The sequence below is a fragment of the Coturnix japonica genome, chromosome 3, assembly GCF_054131305.1.
Source record: "Coturnix japonica strain WE chromosome 3, WE-NBRP24, whole genome shotgun sequence".
In the NCBI taxonomy this organism is placed as follows: domain Eukaryota; kingdom Metazoa; phylum Chordata; class Aves; order Galliformes; family Phasianidae; genus Coturnix; species Coturnix japonica.
The window spans coordinates 55562549-55586564 of NC_140665.1; the positions used below are offsets into that span (position 1 = coordinate 55562549).

The 24016-nt window shown below is 36.2% G+C and overlaps 1 protein-coding gene across 6 annotated transcripts in view; it reads right to left on the reverse strand.

Annotated features, from left to right (window-relative positions):
• LAMA2 (laminin subunit alpha 2) overlaps positions 1-24016 on the reverse strand; it is a 302596-nt gene that overhangs the window by 91079 nt on the left and 187501 nt on the right. For 4 of the 6 annotated variants that reach the window (XM_085541684.1, XM_085541682.1, XM_085541681.1 and 1 more), the window contains exons 20-29: positions 23058-23164; positions 21744-22007; positions 19064-19244; positions 15626-15762; positions 12378-12614; positions 8355-8498; positions 6471-6650; positions 5519-5707; positions 5173-5408; positions 1981-2098 (exon numbers count right to left, since the gene is read on the reverse strand). In XM_085541684.1, coding sequence (XP_085397810.1) covers positions 1981-2098; positions 5173-5408; positions 5519-5707; positions 6471-6650; positions 8355-8498; positions 12378-12614; positions 15626-15762; positions 19064-19244; positions 21744-22007; positions 23058-23164 — 1793 coding nt within the window. The remainder of the gene's footprint in view (positions 1-1980; positions 2099-5172; positions 5409-5518; positions 5708-6470; positions 6651-8354; positions 8499-12377; positions 12615-15625; positions 15763-19063; positions 19245-21743; positions 22008-23057; positions 23165-24016) is intronic. The other 2 variants (XM_085541686.1, XM_085541683.1) reach the window with 1 other exon arrangement.

Here is a 24016-nt window from a genome sequence, read left to right on the forward strand (position 1 = left end):
CGAGGAATTCCAATTTAGATAAATAATCTCATTTGAAAGTAATTTTGTTTCTTACTATAATTTCCTATTTTTTTCCTCTCTTTCCATCCCCAAAGAAGTCCATATTTAACGTAGTACAGGTACTTGTGTTCAGTGACATTTAGTGATTTTAGATAAAAATATATGGTTCATCCTCAAAAAAAACCCAAACAAACAACTAACCTTTAGCTGTACATTTTTTCTGATAAGTAATAGATGATATTTTTGTCATCTATTTTGATTTAAGTACTTCTGAGATAAAATGGAACATTTACAAAAGATGAAGTAGTAAACTATATTTTTCATCATTAGCTTGGAAGTTGTTTTTAGAAGTAGCCATGAGGAAAACTCTTAACATTGTTTTTTCAGCCTGCTTCTGAATTAAGAAATAAATAGGAAATAAATATTCTTCGTAGTAAAAAATGTTCTGCACTCAGTCCTCACAATGGAATTGTAGGATAAATCATGAAATAGATACATACACTCTATTGGTTTAAAAAATGCCTCATTAACAGATACTTCTTTTTTCTCCTGTTGAAATTAAATAAACCTTTTGAAAACACACCATAATCTTCACTGTGACCACTAAAAATAAACTACATTATGAGTGTATGAAGATTGCACAATTAGGCACAACATATGAAGGTTGCAACTGAGATATTTATTCTAGCCCCTGGTGTGAATTAAAATAAAGTTGTAATTACATTATCGTATATTTTTCTGGGAAAATGTAGTCTATTTCAGTAGTTTGAAAAAAACAAAAACATAAGCCCATAAAACCTAAAAACCAACACCAGAATCAACAACAAAAGAACAAATCAACTCAACTGTACTTTGGAGCAAATGCTGAAGTACTACTTTCTTGTGTGTGTGCATTTAAATACATTCAGGTGTATGCTCTTACCCGAAAAGCACGTAAAGAAATTGCCTTCTTTTGTTTCCTTTCACACATTTCATATGAACCCACTGTACCCGCTACCTCATTTGCTCCATGAAACAGTGATGTACAACCCCTTTATTTACTTACTCCAATTTTTCTCAGACTGATGACTTTGGGAAACCCTTTACAAGATTCCACTTATTCAGGATATCTGGGGGATTTGCAGAATACTTGAGGAGATATTACCTGCTACCTCTACCTTGCAATTGAAACAAAAGTTTTTGGAACTGCCAGTGCTGCTGAATAATGAAAACACATTGCGTTGCACAGACAAAGTGCAAGTCTCATCATCAGAAGCAGAGAGACAAAATGTTAATTATTATTCTGCAGTCACAGGTCTACATATTAAACTCTTCCTGTGGAATCTATAAGGCAAACTGAAAAATCCAGAAAACCTTTACAAAATAGAATTTCAAGATTCTGCATGGCTATATTTTGAGTACTACAGTTTTAATATACTTTGTTTCTTTCCAAGTTTGTTTTTATGGCTTATTTGCAAAAATCCCATTCAATTTTCACTAAAATGGATTAAGCAAGGATTAAGTAACCCTTATTATTCACTATTACAAATTTTAATTTGTAGTTTACTTTTAAGTATCAAGAATTTATAGAATTTTTTAATAAATGGACACAGATGCTTCTCCACAGATGCTGTGAGTCATGGCCTTGATAAAATGATGCCTATAGATCTGCCTCTAGGCAGATATGGTATTATAGATGTATTGCATATCCTTATCAAAATACAACAACCTAGTACATGTACAAAAGTACAATAGTATTAAGCTCTTATTTGTCCAAAATATCTCAGCCTCAATCACACAATTCATTGCAATTCATATTTACTTAATAGGAAAAAAACAAACAAAACAAACAAAAAAGCAGGGCTAAAATTCCATGTAAGATAGATATTGAGAGTACCTATCTCAGTTAAGGGAATCCACACAATAATTGCTAGTCACATCTTACTAAGACTTGGAACACAGAAGGCAGAAATACAAAAGGAAGTAAAATTAGTAACGTACCTCGCATGACAAACCAGAATAACCCAGTGGGCAGTCACATTGCTCAATCAAGTTAGCCTGAGGAGTCATTCCAGAAACAACGCCACCTTCAGCAACTTCCATTGAGATCTCAGAAATCCTGAAAGAAAAAGGGAGCAAGCATCTTTAATAAGAGGAGAGAAGCACTAATTCCAAACGAGTTAGTTCACCTTGTATGGCAGAATATTGCCTTCCTTGGCTTTCTGTAGGCTTCCTGGCTTACAGGCAATAAAAGAGCAGATTTTTGCTATTACTAATACTTTTCTTTTCTTTTTTCTTTTTTTTTTTTTTTTTTTCCCATTCATCTCTTTTTACTAAAACTACTAACAGTAGCTTAAATCTGATTTTTCATTCAGAAGGACTCATTAAGAAATCAAAGTCACACATTAAATGCAGTTCCAATTCACAATAAGTATAGAGATAAAATTGTTCAATAAATGAGCTTTTAATGAGGCAACTATTAAAATACAATAAAATATATACCCCACAAATGAAGCAGCCTATAGCATGTTGCTAAACAGACATTAAAGCACAGACTTCGTTTGCTTTTTTTTTCTTTTTTGTTTCTTCTTCTCCCCAGGAATTTTAAGATCTGTAGCCAGATAAATTTTTTTTTTTTCTTTTTTTTCTTTACTTTTTTTTTTTTTGTTTTTTCTGTTTCTTTTCTTCCCTCTGGAGGATCATCTAAATAACTGAAATCTAGCAAACAATCTAATGCAAGCAAACAAACAAGATATCCTACTTGTAGATAGAACTACCCAGTACTATTAGAACCTCTAATGTCTCCACCACTGAAAATCCTTAACATCTTGATAAATAAGAAGGGTAGAGTGATGTTAAGTTTTAGGACCTCCAATATAATGTCCAGGTAACAGAAAATGTTGAGGAGTTTGTGAATAATTGGCTGAACAAACAGGCAGTACTGCTACAGTCTACTCAGTAAGTGTCTGTGCTTAGGCTTAATGCAGAGAAGGTCACAGAAACACTCATCTCTTGTTCATGCTCATAGTCTGCTCATTTATTCCCAGTGATTAATGAGTTGCACCATTTGGCACTTTGGCCCATAGAAACCAATGTCAACATGACTATGGGAAAAGTAAAAGCTCACTGTTGAAATAAACAAGCTTTTTGTGATTGAGTTTAGTTGAACAGAGATATACCTTTTTATACCTTGTGTGAATACAAAATCCCCAAATCATCTAATAACTTTAACCCTGTGCTCTCTTCTTACTACTTGAAGAAGTGGGTTCAGTGAAGCAAAGAAATTGAAAGAACAAATAAATAAAGCCAGATCAAAAAAGAGGACTGAAGAGGGCAAAAATATTTAGATCTGATGTGTCAGTACAGACCTTTGTTGAAATCTCTGTACATTAAATGGAAAAACTAAATAAAATCTGCCTCCCCATCATTTTCAAGGTTGAGGCAATGGTTGGTGTGCTGCAAAAAACTATTTACAGTCAAAAAGTTGAATTTACATAATAACATTGTTCACAAAGTTACATGTTGTTTGTGTGAAAATGTTTCTTAGGGACTTTCAAGCTTGGCTGGCTTTCGGAACATGGCTAATAGGAAGCAGACTAACAACTGCTATCTGATCAGTGTCAGGGATATTGAAGTAATTCACAGTCAAATTGAAAACATATTTCCAATTGAAACTCATTTATTATCACAGTCTGGCTGCCTGAAAAGCAAGATCTAGTGAAAGAAATGTTTCAACTGACAGTACTGAATATGAAAGCGAGGGTAACAAAATGAACACTACAGGAGAAAAAATGTATGGCTTTGGATTCTGAGCAGAAATCTCTAAATCACCAGTAATGCTGCAGCTTTGAAGCAAAAGTAAAACAATAACAACAAAAAACACAACACCAAGAAAACAACCAAGCCTTAAACATTAGCATTGCTGCTATGCGATATAACTAATATACTGCCAATACTAGGACGAAGCTATTTTTCTTTTCTCAACTTCTGATACTAAGTTGAATTTCAAATTAAATTTGAATTAAATTTTTGCTCACAAAGGTTATAACCATTTCCTTATAAAAAAAAAGTTCAAGAATATTCTATGCAATCTATTTCAGAACTTCTTTACTCCCAGGAAATTGTTTCATATGTCCAATGCAAATATGCAAATCTTTCACTATGAAGACCAAATTCTTTTTTTTTTTTTTTTTTAAACAGGGTATTAATTCTTTTCTTCCTCTTTGTGGCAACATTTGATGCACCTTAAGAAAATTTCTAACTTCTACATAAAGTTGGTTCTTTACATCCTCCCTCACAGACCATGTTTTCTGACCTCTGATGTTGTTCAAACTCAGAATGCTTTAGACATTATTTCTTGAATCAGAGCTTCCCAGACTGGATGCTTTGACTTTACTGGTGTTGGTTTTAATTCTTTATACTTTGCTGAATGTTCCTGTTTATATTTCAGGTAGAATATTTACATTTCTAACAAGACTATCATTACTGAATCACATTCATCTGGCGGTATGTTGTAAACAAAAGATTACTTTTTGAAGAATAGGTAACTAAGAAGTTGTTCCTTGTTTATCTATTTTGTTTAATTGACTACTTCTTTCAAAGCATAAAATCTTATACTTGTCCTTTAGATTGCAGCCAGATTTTGGTACGATGACTATTATTTTGTTGTCTGATTTATGTTGCTTTCTAATTTCCTGCCCACTTTAAATTTAGTAGGCATTCTCTTTATCCATCACATTTATTGATGAATAAACAAAAAAGAAAATATTGAATTTACCCTCATATAATGGAGTAAGTTCCATTTTTGTTAAAGGAACACTCTGTTCTTTGTTTCCTATTTAAGGTAGTTTCAACTTGTAATTAAACATAAATGAAATAATTTTCTCTTGCAACATCATATTTCCAAAAATAAGATATTTATTCAAAAATACTTCTGGATTGTTTCAAGACGTGTGCACTTACATGTGTTTTCTGATAAAGGGTCCAGAAAATAAAGATTTTGTTTACGTATTATGATTTACATTTTCTATCAAATAAAATTTCACTTTCTTCAGTCTTTTGTTGTGCTGAACACTAAATCCTCCCTTTTTTTCTCAGTAACTGTTTATGTTTTGAATAAAAATTCTATTAGGAAGTTCTATCTTTTTATCTCTGACTACTACACTATTTCAGACTACCATGTGAAACAGTTACCTGCTCTGCCTCATGATGTTGCCATGAGTAGCCTTAATAAGAATGTAATGAACATCATACAGCACATTCAGGAAGTCTTCCCGGGATACAACTCTACTTGGCCTTGAATCATCTGCATAATATTTCCATGTAAAATCTGCCTGAGATGTAGTCTTGTTGACTGTTGAGTCATCCTGATATTCCCAGTGCACAACGTTTCTCACTCTTTGGCCATCACCATAATATTCCCATTCATGCTGAAAAACAGTAATTAAAAAAAAAACCCACAAAATAGATTATTAGGAATATTAAAAAAAAATAAAAATCAGCGTTTATGATATGGTGAAAGAGCAGATGGGAACATTACCTCTGTCAGTTCTATCTCATGCCTTGTCAGCTGTCCAATCAGAGGGGCAGCCATATGACGGACAATAATTCTTGTATGGGTGGGAGGGCCACCTCTGATGATCACTTGGGGGTAGTAAGTAGTAAAACCTGTTTCTTCTCGTGCTTCAAAGTAGATTGCATATTTTAGTTTCCCTCCGTAAGCAGTCAGCTAAAAAGGAAAACATAAAGTACAAAAATAAACCTCATTTTTGTCTAAAAATAATTCTCAGGGCATATGTAGATAATGGATACATTCTGCACCTGTACACAACCCTATTAGTGCACGTGTGGTACAAAATAGCAGTATATGCTTGTAGAACTGTCTAGGGATAGGGACTGTGCTTGAAATTACCTATCAGCAATTTGTTATTGTACTGTGCTATTAAAAACAACATGAAAAAAAAAAAAAAAAAAAAAAGTGTTATTCCTTTCATTTTATTTGTCTTTGCATTCCCAGAAGTTTATATCTAGAGAAAGGAATATGTAAGCTCTCTCCAACCAGAGTGCCCAAAGTGCAAAATAAATATCAGTACCATGGTGCATAATAATATTAATAAGCCTCCAAAAGGAGGTTTATTTCAGTCATTTTATCCTACATGACTATAAAATACATGGCATTTTGGAGAACTGGCAAAACAAAGAAAAACAAAAAGTTACAAGAAATATCTTAGTTAATAAAGCTTACTTTTCTTAAATAAAGTTTTTACAAGAAAATTTGTTCAGTAGAAAAATCATACATGTTATTGACACTAACTGTTATAAAATAGTGTTGGTGCTAAAGACTTGTAGATTTCTATGCCTCTGGAGTCAAGTTCTTTCAACTGTGTGAAGACATGCACAGAGGATGAAAAATGAAGGTACTGTAAAATACAAATACTAAAAAAAAAATAAAATTAAAGCCGTGTACGTATTCGGTAGATTCAAATGTTTACCTTTCGTCCTTCAAACTGCTCTGGAAGCCTCCAGTAAACAGGTTCTGACCGAAGAATCTGCATCACCTGCTCTATATTTGCCACTATTTCAGGAGGCTGGAATGCAATCCCTGAAAGAGTGCTTTGGTGAAGGTTTTCATCCACCAGTGGCAGAACCATTTGCTCCGGCCTCAAGGTCACCTATATATGTTCAAAATAATAATAAGAAAATCAGATCTACTTCTCCCTATGAAGGAAATAAGTGTTTGTCTTTGAAGTTTAACTTTTTACATATATTTGCAGTTTTTTTTTCATTTGACTTCAACAATTTCACTAAAAATAGGTAAGGAGAAATACTGTTAATAATGATGCCTTAAGCATTTTCCATCCTGTCCTCATACTAAAGAAAAATGTATTAGAACTCATTGAAAGAGTTTCTTAAGAGAGATCCCATTAATTACATTAATATGATTTTCATGGTACTATTTGTCATAAGCCTCCTCTGTTCCAAGTGTGAGAAACATAAATTACAATGAAGCATATTTCTCATGAACACTTGACTGTGGAACACAGCATCAGACCGTTTGCACTTCTATGCAATACTATGGGCAATTTCAATCAAAACTCTAGGATCTGTTTTAGTAATTCTATTCATACAGAGGTATCTCAGGAAATGTATGAACACAAAAAAGGACCAGTATTAAAACTGATGTTCCCTAAAGAGTTAGGAAAGGGAAGAAAACTAATGCCAGATCATAACAGTCATTTCATTAACAGGATGTTCAAGATTTTGGGATCAGGTTGTAAGAAATTCACTCAAGTTCTGTGCTGTATTTACAGCGTTTCATTACTTCCATTTACAGCATGGACTGACTGGAAACAGAAACATCCCTGACAATTGCTAGCTCCGTGTGAGATATCCTGAGTTCCTGTCTTAACTAAATGTTAGACATCTAGAAAGGGGTCAACACATTTGAATTTCTGAAAAGCCTTATTGTCATAAAGGACAAGACTCGCTTGTCTAAACATGTCTAATGCCATTTGAAGCACCTGAAATAGCATCAGAAATAACCAATAACAGCTGGAAGAATTCAGTGTCAATCAGTTTAAATCGATTCCAGTTCTGTAATACATCACAGAGCCAAAAACCAGATGAGCTGTGTACACACATTTGCTCAGATGTGAGTATAAATATGAGAGGAAACTAACTGAGACACACCAGATCATCAGGAGGTTTAAACAATGTTACTGCTTTGTGCTGCCTCGTGATGTGATAGACAGTAGTGATTTCAATGTGTGTTTTGTACTCATTATATAGATAAATGGAGAAATTCAATCTGTCTTACTATACATTCTAACATAGGTTTCAGAATCCTTTTCCACATGAAAGAAAAAAAAGATCCACTTTTTTTTTCTCTAAGGGATTTCCATTCTCAGATTTAAATATGGCAGCATCTTCCCTAAGCACTTTTAAATATAATAATTTTAGAAAAAGTAATGGAAATAAACAGATAACAGGACCATAGCAAATCTACATTGGACAAGTATCTATGACCCTTGAATACCTGTGGATAAACTGTGTATCATATACCAGGGATTATGTTACAGTGCACTGAAATGCCTCATTTCCCCATATGTGACTAAATAGCCTGTTCCTAGGTTTTAACAGCTTTACATGAACTTGATATCTATTATCATATCACTAGTTATTTATCTACTCACTTTTAACGCTTTGATCCTGGTATTCTAATGGAAGATACTACACTTTCCACTTCTCAAATTATAAAGAGGAAAATGACTGCTTAAATATTTGGCTATTTTCTAGCTATCTTTCAGTACTTGACTAAAATATGCCTGCAAGGAACAACATTATCTCATTACATGGCTCAGCAGTTCCCTACTCACCCACACACGGATCAGACCCCTTGCCTCACTACACTGTGTAGTCAAGCCAAAGCAATAGCAACTGCTGCAGCCAAGTGGGTTTCTGGCAGAGAGGCCAAATGTGCCAGACTTGCACCTGTCACAGTGGACACCTTCCACGTTGACCTGGAATAGAAAGAGCATTAAAAGAAAAAAATAAATAAAATAGAAAAATGCAAGCTTTAATTACAGACAACAATAAGAAAAAGAAAACGGAACAATATTAATAATGGAATAAGTGTAAGGAGCCTCAATGAGCTTTCCAGCCTTTTAAAATGTGTGTAGACAAACATATAAATTAATATAAAAGTGACATTTGCACTTGTGTCCACTAAGTAACTCTGAGTATCTGCTGGCTCCTTAGGGATAGTTGCATACACAGAAAGATCAAATGGTACTTAGGATGCAGCAGGCCAAATAAATGATTGATAAGAAAAAAAATGCATCCTTCTGAAACTGCTAGGACTAATCAAAGTTTTTGTTTAACAGGAGTTTTGACTAGGTAAAACATTTAAGCTACACTACTAAATATTCTTACTGAGAAACATACTTGAGTGGAAATATTGTGGAGAAAAGCTTTCCCCTCTTCATCTGACTTTTTTCCACATCACTGAACTGTATTAACAAGGCTGAAATGTTTCACTGTTATAATGTCAATGCTTTTATTTTCATTTTTCAATTAGTCCAAATAAAAAGCAAACCCAGATAGCCTAGATTAGCATTAATTTATTCACAGACTTTTAAAGCCATTTTATACAGAGACCAAGGTATTGAAAAAAAAAATTGCCAATATGAAAGCAGTGCTCTCTCTCCCCCCCCCCCCTTTTTTTTCCTTCTCCTTTTCTTCTCAGTAATACCAAGAAGACAATCTAAAAAAGAAAATAAACTTTCCAAACATTACAATGGAAACCAACACTTTCCCTGGGGATTTACCATTTTAACCTCATTTCCACATGCAACTATGAGCAAATGTGGTTACATTGTATTTAGCTTTAATTTGGATGCTTTTAGTCAGGGCTGACAAAGAAGATCCTGAGCGTCTGAAAGCCTATTTTCTCCAGCTGTAACAGCAGGTTTCAAAGGCAATGATTACCCCTTTAAAAGATCTTCCTTCACCAATGTGTAAGTCTTTCATAAAAGTTAGTAAGAATGTTAACCAAACGTAAGCACTAAAAATAAAATAAAATAAAATAAAAATGCAAAACTAACCACTGACTTAATCCAGTATTATGTTTTCATTTTTTGTCATAAAGTTCTACTTGCTTTGTATTGGTTTGTATCAGTTGCAGTTTTTAAATATCAGCTGAATATATATTTTTAATTTGCATTCACAGAAACATATTTTCTGTCTTAAATGAATCAGGAATGAAATATTTATATTCAAAAATGTGGTAAGACTCCACCGTTTCTATTGTGAGCTTGGAAGACCTACATGAAAGACAGTACAGTGGACCTAACTAAAGGGACACCAAGATGGTCAGTGGAGCTGAAGCACATGAAAAAAGTCTGAAAAAAATCAAAGCACTTTTATTTTTCAATTTCAGTGAATGACATAAGACAGATAGCACTGCTCATGAGGCCAAGAAACAGCTTTTTCCTCAAAAGGTGTCTGTCAATATTCAGTTTGCTTATGTTCCTACCATCGAATAAATTACTACTTAGAAAATAGAATAGGACAGGTTCTATTCAAATACACCAGAAAAATACACGGTGGCCAAGCAGTTCTCACACAGGTTATGGAATCTCCATCCTTGGAAATATTATCTCAGCAGTCTCATTCAAAGAAGGAGATGACCTTAATCATCTCCAGAGGTACATTCTAACCTAATTGATTTTACAGTTTCTCTACTGAATCTGTGCTTTAACTCAGAATGAACTGAATGTTGTCCAATTAATGAAAGAATTACCTGGCAATTATACATTTTGAACTTATCCTTGAATTTTGCTTACTCTGTGTCAGGACAGTCCCTAAAGAAGAATGAATCAAAACTGCATAAGCAATCTCTTGAGGCCATTTTTAGAAACCTCTTCCATGAAGAAAATCAATATTAGATCAGGTTAGCAGCTAGTCAGTACATGCAAATGTCAAAGAATGAGGATTTTACAACCTTTCTGGATAATCTCTTTCACAACTTTCCTAGTGGTTTCTTCCCTAATATCCAACCTAAAATTCCCAAGCTGCCATATGCATCTGTTGATTCTATAACACCTTTTGCTAACATCAAAAAGGACTTGACTCTGTGATATTTACGATTACTCTTTGAAGTTTCTGTCAGCTGCTATTACTTTTTCCCTCAGCTTTTATTCTTCCTTAAGAGTAGCAGAATCCAGTTCCTGCTCCCTCAGCATATATTTATAGACCATCTATCTGCCTTAAGTCTCTTTTCAGCCCTTCTCCTGATCTTCTACATTTTTAAATCAAAATTTAAAACTGCCATTTCCAAGTACCCTGAGAGAAGAGGAAGGATCATAGAATAGCCTGGGTTTAAAAGGATCTCAAATATCATCTAGTTTCAACCCCCTTGCCATGGGCAGCATCACCAACCAATAGAACAGATTGCCCAGAGCCACATCCAACCTGGCCTTGAACGCCTCCAGGGATGGAGCATTCACAGCCTCCTTGGACAACCATTTCCCATGCATCATCACCCTGAGAGAAAAGCTTCTTCTTAATACCTAACCCTCTCTCCATTTAAAACCATCCCCTCTTGTCCTATCACTATCCGCCCATGTAAACACCCATTTCCCCTCCTGTACATATGCTCCCTTCAAGTACTGGGAGACCACAATGAGATCTCCCTAGAGCCTTCTCTATTCCAATCTAAACAAGCCCAGTTCCCTCGACTTTTCTTCATAGGAGAGGTGTTCTAGCCTTTTGATTATCTTAGTGGCCCTCCTTTGGACTCATTCCAAGACCTCTTCCGTGTCTTTCCAAGGCCCCAGGCCTTGACACAGCACTCCAGCTAGGGCTTCACAAGAGCCAAGCAGAGGGGTACAATCACCTCCCTGCTGATCACCCTTTTTTAATGCAGTCCAGAACACAGTTGGACTTACGGGCTGCAAGTGCACTCCTGGCTCATGTTCAGCTTCTCATTCACCAGGACCGCCAAGTCCTTCGCTGCAGGGCTGCTCTCAAGGAGTTCTTCCCTCAGTCTATAAATATCACAGATTGTTGCAGCCCAAAGTGCAAAACCTTGTCTTGTTGGACAAATGTCTTGTGCATTTCAGTAGATTACTATTCAGCTTTTACCTCCCAAATCATACTGACTCGAGGATGTTCCACTTCACGTTCTTACCTTTACCCATCTCCTTGCTGCAATTCATGACTTTGTATTTTCCAAGGTCAGCTTTCAAGCAGCACATAGACCGCATTTCTACTGTTCAGACATGAGTCCTGGTGTATTCTACTTGCTGGCTACCAACTGTATGTAAAAATCTTTCCTTAAGCCCAGAAATCTAGCTGATTTTCAATGCACCAAAGTTTGCAATTACCCTCAGAATTCCAAGTAAGAAGGCTGTGGGTGATGATACCAAAAATCTTACTGAAGTCACGAAGTCAGTTTTAATACTCTCGAATTGTACACAATCTACTCAGAAAAAAATAGATACTGCTGCAGAGAATTCTATGCTTTTACCTGTTGGCGATTCCCACTTAGTAAACTCACTACAGTGAGCCAGAGCTGTAGCTGTTTTTCCTTTTAGTTTGTCAAGTGTCTGAACAAGTGTACTGAATGTTTAAATTAGCAACATTTTGTTCTGCAAGACCAGGAAGAAACACAAAGGGAGAGGAGAACCAAAGAGGATAACAAGTGTTAGCATGTGTAAAAGCAATAGATGAGCACTTCAGTTTTTATGTTAAACTCCCCTTACAATAGATAGCAAAAGCACTGCAACAGATGAGTAGATTTGTTTGCACATATTATTTGCACAAGCATAAATATCAAGGAATTTTGAAGTAAATTTCTCAGCAAGCACAAGATCAACTTACAGTTTTCTTTGCCCTACCTTGCAGCTGCACTGGCCAGTATGATTAACACATGAGCATGTCCCCAAATCTGTATCACAGCTCCGTGGATCAGTCCCAGACAGGACACACTGACAAGCAACACATTGTGGATAATTCCAGTAACCGGACCTGCACTCAGTGCATTTATCCCCAGAGAATTCAGGGCGGCAGAAGCAGCAGCCTGTATTTAAGTCACACTGAGAACTTAGGGCTCCATGGAAGCTACAGTTACAGGGCTGAAAAGAAAAAAAAACAAGAAAAAAGTTGCCGTTGTGCATGTAGAACAAACCAACCAACCAACCCAGTGGAAGAAAAACGTCTCACATCTTTCAAGTACTGATAGAGTTCTTACACTATGAACTTCCTCTGTCCAAAGACAACATGTGAATTATTAAGATAGGCATTAATCTTTAGTCAACAAATGTCAAGCAATTACACTAAACAGACCAAAAAATTACACTGAATACATTTAGAAACATTGTTTTCTTCTTGAACATATGTTATTTATCAATGGTAAATTCAAAAGTGAAATGAAAAATCCAGCAGGAAGTAGGGTACTGGCATACTCTGCAGATAAGTTAATTTAGGAAATGGGACTCCTAAACATGTCTTACTATGAATGAAATAGGGGGCAAGTTCAGACTCCTTTGCTAAAACTGGAGCTGCTCAGGGGCAGCAGTCCCAGTGGAATCTAGCACAATGATTATAACTGATCTGTACGGCAGGTAACTATCTTCTTTTTACAAACAGGACTCTTAGATAATAACAATTTGCGTGGCAACAGACAAAGATATTTAATCTTCTGGTGTACTGGGAAGTAAACTTGCTAACAGAAAGAGTTTCCACAGGCAAGAAAGGAAAGAAATAGGTGATCTGCCAAGGGGTCTAGATACCGAGTATAGAAGCAAGTAGCAGTAGCTGGTAAAGCTGCAGTCTCCCAAAGAACAGAAAAATCCTTCAGTGCTATTACTGTGACTGTACAACAAAGTTAGTCCAGGACATTTATTCTTCATTGACATGAAGAATGTCATATGAAGAATTTAAGCTTGCAATAGCAAACCCGGTGCCAGCAGTATAGGTTACCACAGTAACTGACATGGATAGACTTGCTAAAATTAAGGACACAAAGCTGAAAAAGTGCTGAAGAAAATGTGGAATCAGTTTATATGAAAAACTGTTTATTGTATGAATGGCATCAGATAGATCAGAATGTTTTTTCTCCTCTGAAATGACCATTTCTAAAGAAGGTGATTATATGAAGGAAACATTCAACTGCAGTTTTTACTGTATGCAAGATAAAATACTCAACTGCTAGTTGCATGTTAGACTGCTAAACTACTGCTTAAGAAATAAAACCTTCTTACAGAAAGAACTTTGTTCTGCAAGATATATTTGAAAATAAAGCTTAGAAAACAAATTCTTCATCATATACTGAAGTAGTTCAGTGTGCAATATCAAAACTTAAACTGCAATCAAACGTTGTTTGTCTTGCAAGCAAATAGTTTTATGCAACACTTTCTAACCCTTTGAGTTATAACTGCCCAGGAAATGTACAGAATGTGAGTAGTTCACACTTTGCAGAAATTACTGAAAGAGACATAGGCTGAAAGATCATTATTAATTTAGCTGATGCCATGGAACTGCCATATGAATGTGCCCACATAAAAGACAATAAGAAAAGATGCACCAGAGCTCAAACAGAGGTCTTCAACCTCATAATAGGCTGGCTTCAGAAGCCAGGAATCTGTACCACAGCAGTGCAGTAGAGGTTTCACAAGAGGAGCTTCCCATACACACAGAAATAATTGGTTTGCTACCTGAGCTACATGCCAAATAGTCTTCTAAGAAAGCACATTATTGGTGTATGCCCATGATCAGACAAAATAATTTTTCTGGAGTAATTGCAGCAGTACTATAAATGCCTCATCGTTACTAAGAAAGGCAGAGAGAAGAAGACATTTAAACACAGCACAGTATTCACTATAACTAGTATTCAACCTCAACAAAATACTGTTCAACTCAGGAGTACAACATCAATAGCTTTCATGGCCTATTTGACATTATATTATTTTTCTTCTTCTTGTCCCTCCTTACTCCCCTTCTAAGACTTTCATAACCACCAAATACCAGAATAAGAAGGATTTAGAGGAAAGTAAGATTTACCTTTTAGGGAAATAGGAAGAAAGTATATTTTATGGGTAAGGCAGCTGTTTCTTCTCCACTACCTCTTTATGCACAAGTCAAAGCTCTTATAAATTAAATTCAAGTATGTCTTTCCACTAACATCAAAAGTAGGGCCAAAGTAAATTTGTTCTGCAAAGGGAAGGTCAATTACTGTAGTTACACATTTCTGCATTGTATAATACTGTGGTGCTTTGGTTTAACCTGACAGGTGGCTCAGCACCACACAGTTGTTTGCTCATTCCCCCACCTTTCTAGTGGGATGGGGAGGAAATGAGAAAAAGCAAAGTAGAACTCATGAGCTGATGTAAAACTACTTACTAAGGAAGAGGAGAAAGGGATAACAGTTATGACAATCATGTATATAAATCTCTCTCTACATATATGTATAAAACAAGTGATGCACAAGCTACTGCTCACCACCCATTGACCTATGCCCAGCTAGTTCCTGAGCAGCAGCAGCCCAGGCAAGGAACAATGTGCCCCCTTTTTCAAACTTTCCTTCTTCGTGATGTCTTACAGTATGGAATATCCCTTTGGCTGGTTTAAGTCACCCATCCTGATGTTTTCCCCACCCAGCTCCTTGTGTCCAACTCCAAGCCCCCTTGCTACCAGAACAATAGGAAAAGCAGAGGAAACTTGTCTCTGTACAGCATTACTCGGCAACAGCTAAAACATTAGCGTGCTATTCTACACTGATTTTCTCATAATACCAAAATGTAGCATCATACTAAACACTATGGGGAGAAAAAATTAACTCTGAAACTAATACATATGGAAATCTCCTCACACGTGTTAAATTCAACTGTAGCTAGAAAAATCAGGATACAAACTCAGCATGACAGCACTATAATATAAACAGGTTGTTCGATGTCCAGGCTACAAACCTGAAAGAGTCCGTAACACACAGTAATTGATCGCCAACATTCATACTATAGTCTGAATGACACTAAAACTTCTAATGGAAGAAGAAACAATGATTTACAAACCTAAATTTGTATCCCACCTACAAACTACTATGTTTATCTGATGGGAATGAAGTGACAGAGAAAAGAGATCCACTCACCTTGCAACCATGGACAATGTCATGGCCCCAGTGATTTGGTGCACACTTGTCACACATCTCTCCAATGGTATTGGGGGGACAGATACAGCGGCCACTGACGGGATCACAATTATTACCAAATTGTGAACAGGCACAGGCTTTATGCGAAACAGAAACAAAGTAGAGCAAAGTGAAAGTTACCCCCTTATATATCAATATTTCTACTACAAGCTTTATCAGGAGTACAATGTGTTCACATGAAACTGTAATCCTCTGCAGATTTTATTTAATGAAACTAGCTTGGTTTTCAAAGTGGTACCAAAAGGGATCTTTGACGTTTAAGTGTTATTAGGTGAACAGTTCATTGGTGACAAAGATTAGAAGTGAAGAGGTACACAACACTTCATCATTCTAAAGAGCAGAACCAGTGTATGTTTACTTTCATACCCTCCTTAACATTACCGCTGAGACCACAGCAAAAGCATCATAAGCAAACTATCACTCTCTGAGTGTTAATCAGCCCTTTGAGTGTTAATCAGCCCCTTGGTAAGCCTACAGGGCAGTGTAACATGATGCCCCATCACAGAGGGCTGTGTTTGCATTCATTGCCTTTATAACTAATACTTTATTATCCCATATACCAGTATAGCCCCATAAGGTCAGTGTTCAAAAAGACATTTGAATACTGCCCTCGATAATATATATTTAGCCCTGGAATGGACAGACAAAATGATCATTGAAGGCCTCTTGCAACTCAGCTATTCTATCCTACTTACAAGCAAACCAAGGCAATGAGATATGCAAAGATAAAACTCATATCTGTAGTTCAGATAAGAACTGATCTTCATTTTTCCCCATAATGCTTCCAAAATGAGATAGCCAATGCAAGTAAGTTTAGCCTGAATGATGACAGATGCAACATATGAAAACAAGTGATACAGTCATTTGGCACATCATGGTGATGTTTTAGAAGTACATATGTCATTGTGAGACTGAAGTTTTTGTGAATTCTTATGAATACTTAGTATTCATTTTTGTGCACTTTCTTCTAACATAACTTGCTTCACTTCTATTAAATTTCTGAGTTTTCTCTGTGATTTGATTTGTATTTTTTTTGGCCATATGAAAGAAAGTGCAAAAGGTTTACTAATAATAAATGTGGAATAAAAAGCACTTTGAAAAGAAAAAAAACCTTTGCATCTGTTATACTCACTTTGAAACTTCTTAAAATCTGTTGAGGTTATTTAAAATACTTGATGAACATAGGCAGAGACACTTCTATTTAAAATATTTAGTTTTGCACTAAACTCAGTCTTTCCACGTTTATCAGGAGAGCAGTTAAAGTAATGTGAAAACTTGTTAATTGCCTTCTCATTTTCCCTCCCCAACTGTATGAAATTAACAACATTTTGTAACATTTCACAAGAGCAATGTGCTTTTAAATTGTGAAATGTTATTGTAAGAGTATAATCATTAAGATCATCTACAGTAATTTTTTCTCTCCAATATGCACTAAAAACTTTAGGATCACATTTATCATTTGTAATTTACTTCAAGCTCTCTCAGCAGTGAGTTTGTGAACCAACCTTTTCCTTTTCCATAATGTCAGCTTTACAACATGGTAAATACTTTCTTGCCCCTTTCATCACAAGACAGACAATACCATGGAGTAAAATTTTCAGTTATGAACTATAAACTACTCTGGCTCAAGGCATATACTGGGGTAAGAGCACCTTGAGAACAACCCTGCAGAGATGGACTTGGGGGTCCTGGTGGATGAAAAGCTGAACACAAGCCAGCAATGTGCATTTGCATCCTGGAAGGCCAACTGTGTTCTGGGCTGTATTAAAAGCAGGTCGGCAGGGAGAGGGAGGTGATTGTCCCCCTCTACTCAGCTCTCGTGAGGCTCCACCAGGAGTACTGCATCCAGGTCACTGAGATGATCAGAGGGCTGGACTATGAAGAAAGTTTGAGGGAACTGGGCTTGTTTAGGTTGGAGAAGAGAAGAGGAGGGGGAATGACTGTTTACATGAGTGGATAGTGATATAGCATGGGGGAATGGTTTTAAACTGAGATAGGAGATTTGGGTTAGAGATTAGGTGGGAGTTTTTTATTCAGAGGGTGGTGACACACTGGAACAGGTTGTGGATGCCCCATCCCTGGAGGCATTCAAGGCCAGGTTGGATGAGGCTCTGGGCAGCCTGTTCTAGTGGTTGGCCACCCTGCCCACATTAGGGGGACTGAAACTAAATGATCACTGTGGTACTTTTCAGCCCAGGCCATTCTGTGATTCTGTATCAGTCCAACAGATGAAACTGAATTTTGCTACACAAGTATGGGTCTCAAAAAATAGATGCTCCTTCCATACCAAAGCTAAAGAAGTAAGAATCATAGAAGAGATAAGCTAGAGATAGCAGAAAGCTAGGCTTGCTACTCATGCTGCTATTTCTTATGGAAAAGCAGGAGGATTAGAATACTGAGGAAGACCATTTTGCTGCTGGGAAGAACACTCTACAGCTCTGACCAGAAGAATAACAGCAGCAATATCCTCAGACTAGTAGCACTCCATCAACAGCAAGGGGTCATTGCATCTCTGGCAGGCCAACACTCTAGACAATTATCTATGCCTCCTGTGACCAGATCTAAACTAGTTTATGAAACTTCAGAAGTACAGACCTGTAAGCAAAGATAGACATTTCTCTGTGAAGGAATCAATGGTTTAGATTATTTTTGACCTAGCCGTCTGTCCTGCTTAAAGGACAGGATGTATCCATTTCAGTGTTTGAATGTTTGACCTTATGTCCAAAAGAATAAACACAAATATAAAGAAGTAACTGAGAATATTTCATGATGATGCCATAATTTCAGTATCTGGAGGAGAATAAATTTACTGTGCTTACACACGGAACATAGTAGATTTGTTTTTGTGTGTGCGTACAAAAAGATTTTCAGATAAAGTATACAAGTAAGCAAGATTCTAAACATTACTGTACAGAATTTAATAAAAGAGGATCAACCTTTAAAGGACAGTGAGAACGTTTGGGATAAAACTAGAAGAAAAGGAAAGGATGTGAATTGAAAAAACATGTGCCAAGCTGTTGATATTTGGTAAGCACACAAATCAGTCTATGACATTACTATAGCAAAATTACACGAACTTCATATATGTATTTTGGGCAGAAAGCACATGGAGAAAAAGACAATTCTGTTCCTTGTAAATATAGCTACCTATGGAAGATTAGCCATAAATTAATCTTAAGATAGCAGAAATAGCTTGGGTCTTTTGTTCTTGCCAATAATTCTATTTGCCAATTGACAGATTTACAGGGCTGCCCATGAAAATGACTACCTGTCAGGAAAATTTGTTAGGCAATCCACAACCAGCCAACTTACTAAGAAAATGAATAGATATGTAGACAAATAAATAAATTTGCAATTGGCCATGAAGTATTTACATACGAGTACAGCCTCCTTCTTCAAAGTTGTAAAATCCATGAGCACAACGGTCACACTTCTTCCCTGTCACTCCTGGCTGGCAGTAACACTGTCCATTTCCATCGCAGTCAAAGGATTTGGAACCAAAAGAGTTGCAGTTGCAGGGAACACATCCTCTGGAAGACTGTAAGCCAAATGTTTCAGGCTGCCACCAAGAGAGGAAAGAAGAGTAGTTACTACATGGAAAGATTACTGGGGAAAATGAAAAGCTGAGTGCCTATGGATAGCAGAGAGATCCTCCTCTTTTTCTTTTTCTTCTTCTTTTTTTTTTTTTTTTTTTTTCCCCTCTTCTTTTTCCCCTCTGTTGATTCTGTAGTTCTGTTCTTAACAAACATGTTTGTAGAGATAAAACTGTGGCAAGGGCACTAAATGGCTACACAGTTCAAAAGGACTAAATATTTCAGAATGTTAACTGCTATTACCACAAATGTTCTCTATACAGTACACTTTGTATGAGGTTGTGTTTCCAAATATACAATTTCAAGAAGGTTATTATGTATGGTCTCCAGACTGGCTTTCAGAAATTTCCTACTTAAATTAAATAGAAGGCCTGAATCATCTGTGCATGCTGTGTCTGGATTGTAAGATTATGTTAGGCAGGATTGGTTTCTAAGAAAACAAATTCAAATTCTCTGCTATAAATGGACACTGATTCAACCAGAAAGACTCTGGACAGGAAGATTCTGTCTCCTTTGAGAGGAGAATGTGCACTACCTGTGCACAGTATCCTGAAACTCAAGGGCATTTCTTCCGAATGATTCTTAGGAATAACTTCAGATGAACACAGATAGGATGTATTTGTTTGCATTACAAGCTAGTAAGAATTACCTTTTTTTTTCTTTTCTTTTCTTTTTTTTTTTTTTTAAATATATACATAAAAAATAACTGCTAATGATTATAAATGGGCTGAAGTGAAATATTTATTTTTAGTACATGCTACTGCACACCTCAGCCATTTGCTGTTAGATTTTTTGCCTAGTATAAATCAGCACAGATTTTTCAAATCAGCAGAGATGCACTGATTTAGATTTTCATAGATTTGTTTCCAGTTAAACTCCTAATCTGTGTAGGTGAAATCTCGGAGACTTTGGCAGGCTTCCACATAAAAGTCCTCAAATCTGAACTCTGAGATTACTGTTGATGTTCCACATTCCTAGAGGGAATCTACTGATATGTATCAGTACATGGGATTGTGTCTATAGTGAGAATTTTGCCTGAAGAAACACAGACACTAAGCAAATGCTTGATTATACGTATAATAAGGAATCACCATGATTCTCATTTCCAGTTTCTATAATGAAATGCTTTGCAAATTATATACTTCAGCATGACAAAATACGGTGCATCAGAGAGAAAAGATTATTCTAATCCATGTAATTAAACTCCAAGGTTCAATTAAATATACAGTGTATCTCTAAAGATTTGTATTACACAGGAAAAAGTACTCAGAAATGTAAATATGCAAAATCTTCAGGACAGACAATCAGATTAATACAGTGAAGCAACCAATGCACAGCATGCAGCTCAGCTCTCAAAAGAAAGTTTAATAGGATCTAATAAATTCTGTTTATAAGGGTGAAAAATAGAAAAAACAGTCTGATCACTAGCACTCCACACTGCGTGAATGAAGAAAAGATCACTAGCATGCTGGGTTCTGTTCAGTGATGAGCTTTTCTCAGTGAAAGACATTTTGATCAGTCATGCAAGCTCCTAAGACGAGACTCCAGGCTGAACCCTTGGCCAGGCTTGTTTACACAGAAATTGAGAGTCACATCTATTGAACAATAGATAGGATCACGGATGACAACAAGGAAACATAATACCTTCTGAATATTGTACTATATTTGACTCTGCACCAGTGTATTCTGAGTATTTGTGTGGTCAACAGAGCTATGTCAAACATGTTAAAAAGGTAAAAGTTCACATTCACCAAAAGAATCCATTTGAGTAAATAAAGCGTGTGTCCTTGAACCTGACTAAGGAAAACAAAATACTGTCAGTTATTTTTCAAATGGAGTATATATGGATGTCTTGGGCTGCAGGAGAAAAAAAATAAAATAAAACAGCAAATTACTTAAAACACTGCTCAGTTAGAAGCAATTGCACTATAATTATTACATCATTTTAGGAGATAAGCTGTTTTGTTGACATGTGATGATGAATATTTCTGTTATTTTGGGAATTGTATTCAAATAGCCTGCGCTTGTCCTGGCTAAAAATTTAAAATATCTCAAAATATTGGTACTTTTAACACCTATTGTGTTTGTTATTTCAAGGCTAGACCTTAATATTTAGCCTCTGGTGAGGATTCATCTCATGAGCTCCTATCTGTTTGGTTCTTTAATCACTAGAGTAGAAAGGTTTGCTCTATTGAATTGATAACACTGATGTATGTATATCACCCATATATTTTATGCACACTACTGTTTGTGCTGCTTTTGGAATTACTCTGTTATTTGACTTCTGGCCTGTGTGGCATCTTTGGATGTGGGGAATATCACAAACAGAGCACAGTCTTTTCTTGTTAATTCTGTGTATCAAAGCACATTTCATTAAAATTTAAGAGAAACAACAACAAGAATAACAAACCACTACAAGCAAATACACAGTTTCAGCCCATGCGATGCACACAGTTTCTGATTACCAGAGTAGCAGGCTGGTAAGCGCCCCGTGGGCACCCACTGGCACTGCTGAAGCCCCATCTTCGAGGGGGGACTCGAATCTGCTGACTGCTTCTTGCACTTTCTTTCAATTTAGGCACCTGTCTGCTGATTTCACAGCGTTTGCCTGTGAATCCTGATTTGCAGATACATCTTCCTGATATATCACATTGCAGTGACATGGATCCTAAGGCACTGCAGCCACAGGGTATACAAAACCGTTTATCTGGGGCCCAGAAGTAGCTGGGCTTTAAAAATGAAAAGTAAACACTGTTAGAAAGCAGAGGAAATGTAATTGCACCAAATAAAAGAGTACAGGAATATAGATAGTAGTAAACAAAGATTAATTCCTAACAGTAGCTGATTTTGTATTAGCAATATGATACTGACATATTTTATGTGCATATTATATTGTGTGTGGCAAATTCCATTGATACTACCAATACTTCTTCAAATGGAGTATTTAAACATTGCTGAAATGAAAGCATTCTCCCCTGGGATACTACTGCAAAAAACTATGTAGCTTGATGGGTGAAATAATCCTTTTGGCTTCTGCACAATTATTTATGTGCTTTAAATCACACACACAGCGTGTTGTGAGGACAGAGATTTAACCCATGAATCTTCATGCTGAAACAAAGACATGTTCAGCTGGTTGTAACATATTTCTGAGCTGCCTAAAGAAATCTCTCTGTGAAAGTTCATGAAAGACATTGTTGTCGTTTGTTTTTTTCCCCCAGTGACTTACACGACAGCAAAACAACATCAAGAAAAAAGACATTTTCAGCATAAACAAGAAAGTACAGTATTAGAAAAATACCAAAAGAATTCCTGTGATAAATGTGATGAATGTAAAAGCAGAATATTCACAGTAGGAATAAACAATCAATTTCCTTTTTTGAATACCAGATTCTATCAAATATTTTGCAACTTTCTTCACAGAGGAATTTTTTCAGACCTGCAATATTCCAATTTATTTGTATTAAACATTCTAAATATGAAATATATTTACCATACAAAAATATGTATTTGTATGTGCAGTGAGGCTTAAAGTATTTTGATTGAGTGCAAAGGGAAATTTACTTTTGTTGTTTGTTTTGCTCCAGTAAAGCTTTGAAAAACATTTTTAAGAGGCCATTTTCTTTCATATTCTTCCCATACACAAAAACTATTCCTATTTGTTCCTTAAGTGAAACAAAAAAACAACACCCAAAACCAACAACAACAAAACAACAAAAGAAGCCCATTAAACACCAGATTGAAGCAAACCGAAACATCCATGGCTCCTCATCACTCACCTTGCACATGTCACACTGGCGCCCAACCACGTTGGCTTTACACTCACACTGGCCAGTCTGAGAGTCACAGATCTCTGAGATGGATCCATTGACGTGGCAACGGCAGGCTACAGAGGAAAAAGAAGAAACTGTTAATGTGTTTCCAGTATACTTACACTAGTGATTCTGACTTTAACAGTTAAATTTTTACAGCACAGTTTTTGCCATCTGGACAAACTCAATAATGCAGGCCGGAGAAAAACCCAGACAATGACAATCAACATCTACCTACCCATAAAAATGCAGAATTTTACTCCAAATTATTTCACTGGGAAATTTGGTTTCCACTTTATAGAAAACCTTCTCACATGCCACCTCAAGGACCTCTGTTCCAGCAACAGCATTAGGGCTCACAGAGGAAATAGAACCCAAGCAACCAGCCCAACCCATGACACAAATTGCCTAAGGATTTTTAAAAAGCGGTGAAAAAGAAATTCTGCTTCTTATCAGAAAAAAGAAAAAAGTCTTGCTTCCTGCATTCTCATATTTAAGAATAAGTTTTACAAACAATTTCTATTACCCTTTACGCCCTTAGATCACAAATCTTTTATCATGCAGCAATCACAATAGGGAAGAAAGTTATTATGTCAAAGGGACTATGACCATACAGACACCAATTCCATTAGCATGAACAGGCTTCTGTGCCATTTTTTCCACATAGAGACAGGAGTCCTCATTGCTATATTTATTACCAATCTACTCTTTGAGAGAGGCCCCAGCCCACATTTTCCCTTCTTGCACTAGCCTAACCATGTGTTGTCTTTGTCTCAACATTGACAGCTTTGCTTTAAGAAACACTTAAGAGTTCCAACAGTAAACACATAGTGATCACATACTTGCACATCATAAGGTGCCACTAGAAACAAAGCAGTTGTATTTTTTCCTACGTATAGACCATCACAAGAGGATCTTAATCATGA